At 46.5% G+C, this 12913-nt stretch overlaps 1 protein-coding gene across 3 annotated transcripts in view; it reads right to left on the reverse strand.

Annotated features, from left to right (window-relative positions):
- Nucleotides 1-9637: 9637 nt before the first annotated feature.
- Nucleotides 9638-12913, reverse strand: part of ALDOA (aldolase, fructose-bisphosphate A) — a 52528-nt gene continuing 49252 nt past the window's right edge. For all 3 annotated transcript variants that reach the window (XM_078652393.1, XM_078652394.1, XM_078652392.1), the window contains exons 6-9: nt 12380-12463; nt 12078-12252; nt 11327-11526; nt 9638-10323 (exon numbers count right to left, since the gene is read on the reverse strand). In XM_078652393.1, the coding sequence (XP_078508519.1) occupies nt 10228-10323; nt 11327-11526; nt 12078-12252; nt 12380-12463 (555 nt within the window). In that variant the 3' untranslated portion in view covers nt 9638-10227. The remainder of the gene's footprint in view (nt 10324-11326; nt 11527-12077; nt 12253-12379; nt 12464-12913) is intronic.

Genomic DNA, 12913 nt, shown 5'->3' on the forward strand with positions numbered 1-12913 from the left:
AGTGCTGTAACCATATATATAGATTATTATCATATGAAATATCACAAAAAGACCTGCACAGTTGATCAAAGCTGCGTGCATACCGAAAAACCGTGAAGTACACGATTGGTTCAACCTGATATAAACTTATTTTGACTAGTGCTTAAATGGTTGTCTATTTACTTACTTACATAATAATGCGCAACCTCCTCTGATGGGTCTGTAAAACGTACCTTTTGTCCAGAAGGTTTGTTCTGAATTTTAACCCTTTGTCCTGAATTGTTACACTCCCCATCCTGAATTTGCACCCATGCCAGTTGGTCACCCTAGTCCTGACACTCCCATACAGAACTACAGAGTGTTCACCCTGCCTTTTCTATTTGGTTACTCTTGTAACCAGATGCACCACACTGCCAAGCTCTAACTCAAGAGGGGCCATCTAATCCCGTTGGCATCCCACAGGGCTGACCAAAGTAGGCTGAGTAAAGCTAGTAGCTAAGTACTCAAAGCTACATCGAGTGTGCCTCAATTGTCATCCCACCGAATCCAGAAAATACTGCACTACTCAGTTCAGTAGGTCTTCCTCAAAGGTTTACTTGACTTGCCACATCCAGCACCCAGAAATGCAATGTGTTGCTAGCCGATCCCTTCCTCTGAAGCAAGAAGGAACCGGTAGGAACCATTTTGTTTACCATTTCTTTGCACAATTTACTGATTCATTTGTGTGCCAGTTAATAACGTAACTTTATTTTAAAGGCCTCATCCAAAATGCAGACAAGGGGCATATTTCTCTATATGCGAAACATATTAATTAGTAAGTTTTGGTTCGTTTTTGTTTGTAGGTCTGACTGCACTCTATTTTGAGTCCTAGGCCAAAATGTGGCAACATGTTTGTGTGTTGATTTCAGGACATGTCTAAGACTTTATGTAATGTGATTTCTCAAAAGAGAGCTGTTTAGCCTCATTCTATGATAGGCCTTGTTCGAGGCCTAAGCAAAATTTGCAAACTTGGCACTTCTTTCTCTGTGCAGAAGAATTAACTTTTCTAGCATGTTCAGGTTAGAATTCCTTTTTGCAGATTTTATATCATTTTCATGGTTAATTGAGTAATCCTCAGTCTCCTCATGGCCCAGACTTGAAGGCAGCAACAGATGTGAATAAAACTGTTTTTTGTATATAGACATCACTTGCTGGCTGTGAAATAAATTTATGACTAGATTGTACAGATACATTTTTTCAACATTCTTTACACCCCAGACTGCCTTTTCCTCATTTGTGAATTCTTACTTTTGTTATTACATGTTCTGTTCCCAGAGATTCCAGTCTTACCCTTTCTCCTTGACTTTGTACTAGATTTCTGATTTGTGATGATTAGCTGGTTGGGAAAGAGTATCTACCGACCTTGTGCAGGGCGTTAAGACTGCATGGGCCTCATTTATGAGGCCGTGCGTGAGTTTTGCGCTTCCGATGCGTCACTTTTTGTGACGCATCGGTGGCGTAAAACATGCCTCCTGATGCGCACTATTTACAAAGTGACGCATCTAAGCAGATGCGTCACTTTGTAAACCCCTGCGCTACATTATACCTGCGTCAGGTATAATGTATGCAGAGGGGGCGTTTACCCGCAAAAAGCCTCGTAATAGTGACGCAGTGAAATCTATGAGATTTCACTGCGTCACTTTTAGGATGCTGTTGCGTCAAAATCTTGCGCCTGCCTCACAGCAGGCGTAAACTGACGCAAGCCCTTTCACATGGGGCTTTCCCCATGTGAAAGGAAGCATTGCTGGAGTTGCGTCACTTTTGTGACACACTCCAGCAATGCGTCACTTTTGCGCCTACAGATACGTCAGAAATACGGACGTATCTGTAACTCCTTGCGACATGATGCGTCATATTATAAATATGACGCATCAATCATGTCGCAGGGAGAGCGCAGTGAAAAGTGACGCATCGCTGTTTTCACGCAGCGATGCGCCACTTTTCATAAATGAGGCCCCATGTAAGTATTCAGTTATCAGACCTGCAGTGCTCCTAGTCTTTACCAATGTTACTTGCTCTGTAAGCTTTAAAAGGCTTAATTTACTAAATATTTCTCTACGAATTAGACTTCAAAGAGTAACCAAATAGTGTTTCATGAAAGGGCACGCCCCTTGAATGTGTGCCACGCCCCTTAACGGTAGGCCACGCCCCTTAACGGTAGGCCACGCCCCTTGAACGTGGGCCGCTTTTTTCGTCAGTGCACGGGCCAAATTGTGATCCCACTCCGACCCTGGGCGAGATGGCAGCCCTGTGACCGCCCCTCACCAAAGGAGACTCAAAACAGGTAGCGAAGGCCTCAATTAGCTCCCTGCCAGCAAGAGCTAACGTGGTATGCCCCAGACTGACACCTGTAAGGGGCTCAGTTTCCAAAGCATTGCTGAGGCCTCTCCCATTGGCAACTGAGGCAGGTTAAAGGGATTTTGGGGCCTGGAACAGTTGGTACAAGACTCCCAGGCCCACTTCAGCACAGTCTGGGGGCGTTCATTGCTTACTACATCCCGCCTCCAGGGAATTCCTTTGCGAGCACATCCACACCAGGCCTGCCACGAATGTGCTAAAGCCTTAGACCTGTACAGGCATAGAGTTAAGACCAGCCGTAGAGGGGTTGCCTGCATTCCCCAGATGTTAGGGAATGTTCATCTGCATTGAATCTGTGCTTAGGAAGTGTTGCCCTTAACGAAGATGCGCATAAGTGATGTTGCCTTTATTGATGTTGCATAAGGAATGTTGCCCTTATTATTCACCTGCATAGGAAATGTCCCGGATGTGGAATACATGCCTACGCAGAGTTGCTTTATGTGAATGTGTCCCTAGCTGATGTTGCCTATGTTGACCAAGGATACAGGGTCGGTTAACTGTGTTGAATCTAGGCCTGTATAAGAAGTGTCAGGGGGGTATAAGAACTGTTACCTACAGGAAGTTCCGCTGTTCTGAAGTACTAGAAATCTACTCATGTTGTGAATCTAATGTTGTTCTGAGATTATCTGCCCGATCGACTGATCTGGCTTGAATGAGAAAGAGTCTTGGTTTCTATAACAACCTGGTGTGGTGTCATTCTATTGCGTGCGAGTTACTGTCTCAGTGCGAGTGTGTGCTGCACCACTGCTTTACACATTGCCTTCGGGTGCCTTCCTGCCTCGCGTCAAGCTACTGTGTCGGAATTGGTGACCCCAGTTCTAACAGAGGGTTTGCATGCTTGCTATCCTGGCTGGACTGGGATAAGCGAGTGCTTTTGAGGTGTTTATTGTGGCACCCATGTATTGTTGTATGTGGGACGGTTGTAGATGAGACTTTGCGTGGTTTACTGTAAACCCCAAGTTATTGAGTAGTTGAATAGTGGCGTGGGTGTGATGTACACACTGACTGTATGAGCTGGCTTTTATTAGCCAAATATGGGAAGACGTGAATGTGTGGTCTTCTAGGATGAGAAGCAACTACCGCCAGGCACTTGGTGAATACCCAGGGTGCTGTGGTGACTCCGAAAGGGAGTACTTTGAATTGGTAGTGTTGACTGTCCACTCCGAACCGGAGATATTTCCTGTGAGATGTGTGAATGAGAGTAGGCATCCTTGAGATCTAGAGTGGCAAGGAAGTCGCCTTGTGAAAGAAAAGGACCTGCTGAAGTGCGACCATGTGGAAATGGTCTGGTTGTATGTACAGGTTTAGGGGTCTGAGGTCTAGAATAGGTCTCAGAGCCGTCCCTTTTTGGTATGAGAAAATACATAGTGTAAACTCCTGTATTTTGTTAGTGCAAGGGAACTGGTTCTATTGCACTCTTTTGTAGAAGGGAGATGACTTCCTGCTTGAGCAGTGATAAATGTTCTAACAGCATTGGGTGGTATGTTTGGGGGGGTAGAGGTAAGTTCCAGACAGTAACCCGATTCAACGATTTGTCAGACACACCTGTCTCTGGTGATGTTGTTCCAGACAGGTAGGAACTGTTGTATTCTTCCCCCGAATGGAGTGGAATGGAGGGAAGTCATTGGGTAGGGGTGCCGGCACATCGGGAATTATTGGTCTTGCCTCTACCTTTGTTAATGTTGCCTCTGTAGCCTCCTCTCTGGTAGCCTCTGGTAAATGTAGACTGGGTGGGAGCCTTGTAAGAGGTGGAGGGGTTTTCAGAGGAGTAGCCTCTGGAGGTGCCTTTGTAGAAGGAGCGACAAAAAACACCTGGGAGCTTGCAAGGCTCCCGTTGATTTAGCTGTGTGTGTCATTCTTCATCTTTTCAAGTGATTAATCTACATTAGGTCCCAATAAGTGTTCCTGATCAAATGGCTGGTTTAAGATGGAACTTTGTACTTTAGGTTTAAAACCTGAAATGCATGTCTACGCAGGACACTTGTGTGGACGGCTCTGGCGGCGGTATCTGCTACGTCCAGAGTGCACCTAATGGAGGTGTTAGTGATGATTTTTCCCTCCTGCATAAGGTCATTGGCCCGGTTTTTATATTTTTCTGGTAGGTGCTACAATAGGGTCTCTAGTTCATTGTAATGTGCCCTATTGTACCTGGCTAACAGAGCTTGAGTGTTGGCGATAAGCCATGTTAGTGGCTTGTGGCGCAGTTCTTTTGTCAGAGGCGTCCAAGAGTTTGGACTCTTATATCGGGGGTGGAGTGTCTCCTGGTGTCTGGGAGTTGGCCCTTTTCCTAGCATGAGACTACTAGGGAATCTAAAGGTACGGACGGGGCCCTTAATGTAGGCTGGGTCCGCTGGGGCAGCTTTGTGCTTCTTCTCGATCCTGGCTTTAATAACTCTATCCCTCGTAGGAACTTCAGGTGCATGCTTGATGACCCCTTTTAGCATGGGCAAAATAGAGGTGGACCTTTGTGAGGTTATCAAAAGTGTCCATTAGGAAATCCTCTTCCACAGGGTCAGTATGCAAGTTATCCCCGTGGTATCGGGCAGCTCTGTGGAGTAGCTGATTAAAGCCCATTGTGTCCTCTGGAGGGGAAGGCCTAGAGGGGTAGATGTCCTCCTGTGGAACATCAGGGACATCTGGCGTGTTGTAATCGTCCCATGGATCAGGGGAAGAAGGTGGACTAAGAGCCACTAGTGGCTCCTCATCTGCGCACCACGCCCTCCCCCTCCCCCCAGTGTCATTAGAGGTGTCATCATTGTCCCTTGGTGGAGGAGATGGTGTTGGAGAATGTTGTGGTGGGGCAAGAGAAGGTGGAGGAAGGGGGGGGGGGGGAGAAGGGACCCTGAGAGGCGATGTGGCAATGTCCCTCTTTTTGGGTGGTGGAGCCGGTGTAAAAAGCTCTTCTTATGGAGGCTGGTCTTTCGGCGCAGACTTTCGGTTCAGTAGCTTTACGCGGCACCGACTCCTGAACGGTTTTGTGGTCTTTTGGCTTGGAACAGTGATGTTTTACAGTCTCTGTAGCGGTCTGTGGGACCGGTTGTTTTTTCGGTTCTGAAGATTTTTCCGGCTCCGAAGCGTGTGATTCCGAATTTATAGGGAGCTGCTTTTTGCTCAGCTCCGAGTGTTTTTTCGGAGTCGATGGGTCGGTGCTTTTAGACTTCGGTGCAGAGTGCTTGGATGTGGAGGCAGCGATCGGCACGGAGGAGGGAGGTTCCTTTTTCAGCGTCGGTACCAATGGCAGACTGACTCACGCCCAAGTCGCCTGAAGGCTTAATAGGCTTATTTGCGGAGCCCGGGGGAGAGGCATGCAAAGCAGTCTCTCGGTGTGCACCTGGGCCCGAAGGTGAAATTGTGACTATGCCTTTTTCGATGGTGTAGTAAGGGGGTCGGGCGACTTCTTTACTTACGACCTGCTGCGCCGGAGTGAGGTATTCGATGTTAGAGTCCACGGCTTCGGAGGCGCTGATGAGGTGTTATTCGACCTGCTCCTGTTCTGGTACGTCGACGCCCTCTTGGAAGAGGTCGTCCGGAATGGATGTTGACGAGAGCCATCGTTCTTCGAGCTCGACGATCCTGAATGGTTTTTTGGAGCAGAAAGAGGCACAAGCTGCAGTCTCTGGCCTCGTGCTCCAGTGAAAGGCAGAGGTTACACACCTCAAGGAGATAAGTGTGGGGGAAACTTCGCACAACATTGAGGACACTTTTTAAATGGAGTCCTTCCCATGATCCAGATGCCAAGGCCCAGGCAGGCCCAAAGGCCCTCGTCGACGATCGGAATCGAGGACTTAGACGTTGGAGAGATGCGAGATGACGGGTTCGCGATTGAAAACAATACCATAGAGGGTGAAGGATTGCGCGTCGAAAATGGAATCGATGACTGTTCCAAACTGGAGCGCGAGAAACACATCTGAGCCCGATGGCGAAGAAAACAATCTGAAGATGGAGCTGATGCCCATGCGCACTATCATCCAAAGGAGGAGTCACCTATCTTGTGACTTCCAAAGACTTTTCCAAGTCAAACAAGTGCAAACATCCGGGCCCAACACCAGATGGCGATCTATGCATAGTGTGTGATCTGTAGCTCTCATGCCTCGAACCGTCTGTTCTTTTTGAGCATCCTATCAACCTGCGGGCAGAAGAAATGCTCACCATCAAAAAGCATGTAGAGGTACTACCTCTTCAGCTGAAATCAAGAGTCAAGTGTGCCACGTAGTAGGATACTGGTGCCTACATCCCAGGCTGTGGTTTAGCCATGTCCAGAGCACATGTAAAATTGCTCATAACCTTGCTTTCCACTACTAAATCTTGTCCCCACTACCTGTGGGCCTCCAGGATTGATAAGCTTCATCTTATCACAATAATGCCCATCATGGTGGAAGAAGGCCAACTAGTAAATTGGAAGTGAGCCAATGGAGTGGATGGCAGACCCATCTCTATCAGATGGTGACACATCCCCAGTTACTAGCACCAAAGCCCAGTTTATACTACGAAGGAATCTGGTGGCACCATACTCATTAAAATGACCCTCTCTACTACTGTTTTTGTACCGTGGATGGCAATCTTTACCTTTACCAGCTTTTTTTAAATGGTCTTTAACATGCCCCCAACATATGGCAGTAGTGCACCGTCCTCTTTCTTTTGGACTGTTTCCATCAGGAAATCATCTTTGGTTTCTACCACATGCATTTTTATGTGGTGGCGCTAGTCTGGGCCTTGCAGTACCTCATTCTACAAGGGGGTGTTGTCAGTCAGAGAGCTTTCGTGAACAATAGGACTGTGTTTGGATCATCTGGAGGATTGATATTCAAGTCAGCCCAGGGGTCATACCAAACACCAGGCACATCGCTAATCATGCAGGTAGTATGGACTACTGGGATCTGACAAGTGTGCAGATTCCTACAGGGAATGTGGAAGTGGTGCGTGCCCATGAGCAGGTGGGAATGGTGTAAGACTGCACTATTTCCAAGTCTTTTGAAGAGACTCGAAAGACCCCTTCTCCTCAAAAGGTAGCCTGCACTCGTTGGGAATGCAGAAAGGTGTATGTGTAGGCTTGGGTGAGGATCTTCTCCCCTGAAGAACAAACACTTCATTCTGCCTCTAGTCGAGGACCATGGCCAGTTGTACAAATATGGATGTCTCTATTGTGTCAGACCTCCAAGTCAAATGTGCCTCTTGCATTGGCCTTGAAGCCATCCAGGTCTTTGCTTTCAGCATAAACCTCTGTTCCGAAGGTGACATAGTTCTCAGAAGGTATTGACGATTGGCACACAATATGTCTTGCTCAGCATCAACAGGGTGCTAGAGGCTTAGACGTACCCATTGTTGGCACCAAAGGGTCCATGCCTCTGAGCTTTAGTAGCAACATTTGTTCTCAGTCTGGTGCGCTTTTTAGATCACAACTGTCTGACCCTTTTGTGCCTGGACTTGATATTATACAATAGGATTATTGTGTGGACATCGGTTCCGTTCTGGTTAAGATTGAAGTCATCAACCTTATATTCAATGTTCCGAGTGCGCATGGCTTCTCCATATATAGGTGAAAAATATTTTTACGTTGTAGTATTATGAACATTTATTTTTCACAGTAGGTGTGTTTTGGTGCTTAATATCTATCACTGTATTTTTGACATCCGTTGGTAATGCTTGCACAATTTTTTGTCTCTTAGCATCAATAATCCAATATTCTACCGAGGGCATTTTGCAGTTGGTCCCTTAAGAATTTGTATTTTATCAATTAGAAGCACAGCTCTCGCTGCATCAGCCGTAATTTTAGGTGGCTGTTTGGTGATCAATCACCTAGGAGTTCCCAACCATGCATTTCTGACGCCTGTTTTGTCATCTGTAAATAACGGACCATCAGATCATGCATTTATGACAATTCTCCATTGAGAGCTGATGGGTGTTATATGATAATTCTCCACTGGGAGTTGATGGTACTAGATTTGCAAAAAGATTTGTTCCGCTATGTTACGACGCTCTCACATCGTTATTTCTGTCTGTGTTTATATGACCACGAGACACTGAGCGTATGCCGGGCGCTACATAACAAACCAGGACTTGTAATTTATTCGGATGTTATTTAACTTAACGTTTGCTTTGCAATTAAGAGGATATTTATTTTACCTTCTTGCAATGGCAAATGCTACATTTCATGAACCAAAAGAGATCAATGTCAGAAAGTATTTTTTTCACTGTTTATTATGATGCGTGCGCATGCCGGACTTCGATACAATGAATGAAATTGTATATATTGTTAATGTGATCTAATTCAACATTTGCTTTGCCCTTATAGACTCCAGTATGTTGCCTTTACGAAATTTAGTATTTGCCATTGCAAGAACCAGCAGTGCTAGGAAGTATTTCACTGTTGATGACGTATGCGGATATATTGTGCATTACCTCCGGTGCCCTTTGAACTTGACAAAAGCCTTTTCGGCTGAAACGCGTTCAGTTTGTTTTATTGACTTGGAATACATCATCGCTACTGAATTGGCGTGCCGCCTCACCCTTCCAGCTGGATTGGAAGCTTGCATATATATCTTTTAGTGGCTTTCAAAGACTGTAGTGTACACTTATATTAGCAAATAAAAATATTTGCTTTTACGACTCCCAGCATGGAGTACATCTTTTACTATTTTTAATTATATTGTTTGGATTTTGATTGATTCCCTGGACTAGACCTATTCAACCAATCATATAAAGTAGGTTTAAAAGGTTTTCTAGGACAACTCCTTCAGAAGTGTGTGCTTGCATTTCTTCAAAATATGATCGGAGATGCCAGGGGCGGTTGAAGAACGGGAGTCCTAAATCGCAGTGTGTCAACGCTCATTGGTATAAAGGTGTTGAGTTAAGAGCGGATGCGTCAGAAGTTTCCATGGCAAGCACCAGATGCCTGGGGTTGTTCTCATACTCAGAGGTTAGGTCAATGGTTGAGCTCAAAGAAATGAGAGGAGTTGGTCTGTCCAAGAGCTGGCACTCAAACATCCAAACCTGATGGAAGAAAACTAGCTAAGTGCAGCCACTGCACTGGTGCATTGTGGATCAAGGAATAAGTCACAAGTTGTGGGACTACAACCTTCTTTGAAGTATAAGGTACAAACATCTGGGCCCAACACTAGATGGTAAGAGTAGGCAGATCAAAAGAACATAGTCACATGCTATATACAACTAGCGGACACATACAGACCCTTTGGAGCAAAAATTAAGGTTACCCTGGCACACATAAGTAAAGTACGAAAAAATAAATTTGTAGAGGCCAAAGTTCCGTTTTAAATATATACTTCTTTATTAGATATATATACTTTGAACGTCAACACTACACGTGAGACTCAGAGCCGGCGCAAGATGAACAACAGGAACACCAGAAGCGCTGTCACCACTAGGTTGGAGGAAATGGAAAGGACCTAAAGCTCAGAGGCCTGCACGACAATACACAACCATTACAATAACAGACAAGTGCAACCACTGCTCCCGTATTGCAGCAGACATGCCACCCATGGGTGGACCAATGACCGTACGGGAGGTGCAAGTAACAGCTAGCCACAGTGGCGGCCCAGGGGAGCGTGGGCTGCCAACCATTAGAAATGATGCCTTGTTTCCATGGTACCAGACAGCAGGGCCAGATGGCATTTTAGGAACTGGTAAGAAGAGCTTGAGGCTTCTAGATGTTTGACGTTACTCCATCGGCCGGCATAGTCAGGGGAGCCACTCCAATCAGGGCAGACATTCCAGGAATAGCACGAGGCGAACATGTGAAATGGGTGGCATTGGGAGAGACACATAGAAGGAGCGGCATATGCAGGTGCGCGTGACACCAGGTGCAGCTGGAGGATTGCTACGTGGAAGCTGGACTTAGTAGGCATGGTTGGAGACGAAGAGGGAGTCGCCGGCGGCAGCTCCGGCCTGGCCACTGGGAACGTACTTGCCTTGGCACGCCAAGCTGTTGGCCTGAAGAAAAAGAAAAGAAGGCGGGTTATTTTGGGGAAAAAAAAAATACAAGGAGGAGAGGGACAAAAAACCAAATTAAAAAACATTTACATTTAAAAAAAAAAAAAAAAACTTCCGCTAAAAACATAGCGCTATAAAATGTGTTGCGATCTTAATAACTCTGGTCTACTATGTGCAGTGTACAGTACCAGACTCCACCATGACAGTTAGTGGAGGGATACAGTTCCTGAAGGAGCTGGAAAACTAGAGACTGTCGATATTTGCTGGATTTGAGGCTTTCACTCAATCCTCTGTAAGTGCAGGAAGGAAGTCTTTCACAGAAGAGACCGCACAATTAATCAAAACTAAGAGGAGCATGGTTAAGGCGAGAGAGAATCTGTAGTAAAACAATCATGCCCCCAATCCAAGCAGGTGTATTCCACAGACCATCTGGGTTGGGACACCTGCCGATGGATGGATAAACTTATTCAATCTGACGGATCGATGATGGAGCTTGTGCTTCTCACACCTTTCTGGCCAGCTGGCATGACCACACAAGGTGGATTCACCAGTTTCCCGTGAGCACTGGTTGAGTGTTTACCATCCACATTAGGGCCCTCCACTTCCTGCCACTGGCCCTCACCACACAAATTAATTTTATGACCCCACATTCTGCCCAGGAATTATCAAAGGAGAGCCAGGCCAGGGATCAATTTCGCACCCAGTCGTATTTTTGTCATTACCTTGGAAGACTTGTAGGACGGACGTCAAGAAGAGTTATGCAAGACTAACCAGAGTTACTACCCTGGCTTGAGTTTTAATGTTCATGCGTTACCCATTACCCAGCAGTAAACTAGAGTATTTTGAGGAGTCAAAATGTTGAACAACCCCAGTAATGTTAAGGGGGGGGGGGGGGGGGGAATCATGTACCATTGTATCTACTTTGCTTAAGGCAACACTAGACGATAACCAACAAAGCTTTCTACTAGGCTAGTACCCCCACAGCCACCACTTCAACACCTACCAAGGCTCTCTTGATGTACTCCTCCTGAGCATTCTTGACATTCTCCTTTTTGCCGCCCCAGGCCTTCAGGCAGGACGCCTGCAGGGCACGGCCATAGGAGAAGGTGACGGGCCAGGGTCGGTGTAGAGGGCACTTGTTGATGGCATTCAGATGAATGGTGGCTTCCTCCTCACTTTGTCCACCAGACAGGAAGGTGATCCCTGCAGACAGGTTCAGAAGAGGCATCAACCAATAAGTATGCAGGTACACTCCGCACGCAAGGCATCCCATCCAATGAGGGAACGTGTATGCCGATCCACCAAATCCAATGGGTCAGACAAACAGCAACTCCAGCCCTTGCAAGCACCGTCATCCGATCCTTCATATGCATACAACAGGAGCATGTCGGACATCACTCTCAGTCATAAGTGGCCTGATGCACACAAAAGCCATCACCACATACGAGCAATGTACAAGGATACACAGAACATGCAGAGCACTCCGTGGCCACTTCATCCCTCCCAGTTAGAAAACACTGCACAAGCAGACACCACCGACATACAGGACATGGCAACAAACAAGTAAAAGACAATCGACCACACAGGTCAACTAAACTGAAGGACATAACACTCAATAGGGGGTCCTAGCCGATCAAAAACAAGGACTTCATCAAAACCCACCACGGCGGCCAAGCTTTAGAAAGGGTTCCTGAGATCAGAGTACCCATGTGCATTTAACTAGTGTTTCTGCTGCTCCCACTGTGGGGACTCACCAGAGACAGCTGGGGGTACAGTGCGGCGCAAAGCGGTGACTGTAGCCATGGCAACCTCTTCATGTGAAAACTTCTTGGTGCAGGCATGGCCTGGTGTCACCATGTTGGGTTTCAGCAGGGTGCCTTCCAGGTAGATGTGGTGATCACTCAGGGCCTTATACACAGCAGCCAAGACCTGAACAGCAGAGGCAAGAAAGGGAGATTAGGAGACATGGATTCGCATTTCCCCTTCCACGCCGCATTTCCCCTTCCACGCCCCCCCCCCTTTTTTTTTTTAACACATCCACCTCCCTATTCTGTACCTTTTCTGTGACGTACTGGCAACGCTTGAGGTCATGGTCTCCATCGGGCAAAATTTCAGGCTCCACAATGGGAACGATGCAGTGCTGGTTGGAAGGATAGGAGGTTAGCAGCTAGCCTGGGCATTTTACGACAAGTATACATGATACATTAAGGAAAGAAAGTGCATTACAGTTCCACCGGCAGTTTAATGGAAAGAAATAATCTTAAATAAGGTGCGAGAAAATGGAGTCTAGCAGTCCATTTGCCATGAGCACTCAACATTCTCCAACCCTGCTGGTCTAAAATATGTTTTTGGGCCAAGGAGGTGCGAACAAAAAATAGGGACAATCTATAAATGTCTGTATACCACCACCCCTTCCACAAGCCCCTAAAGAAGCTGGGGAACGAAGGCAGTTTGAAGCAGTTACATACACTGCAAAAGCAGAGAGGGGCCTGGGACAGTTTTCAGCCTAGCCACGACCAGTAGGTCGGCAGGACGCTAGGACACAGTACATGGTTGCCACTGATGAAGTGTGATGGGTAAAAGTATCCTC

The sequence above is a fragment of the Lissotriton helveticus genome, chromosome 7, assembly GCF_964261635.1.
Source record: "Lissotriton helveticus chromosome 7, aLisHel1.1, whole genome shotgun sequence".
In the NCBI taxonomy this organism is placed as follows: Eukaryota; Metazoa; Chordata; class Amphibia; order Caudata; family Salamandridae; genus Lissotriton; species Lissotriton helveticus.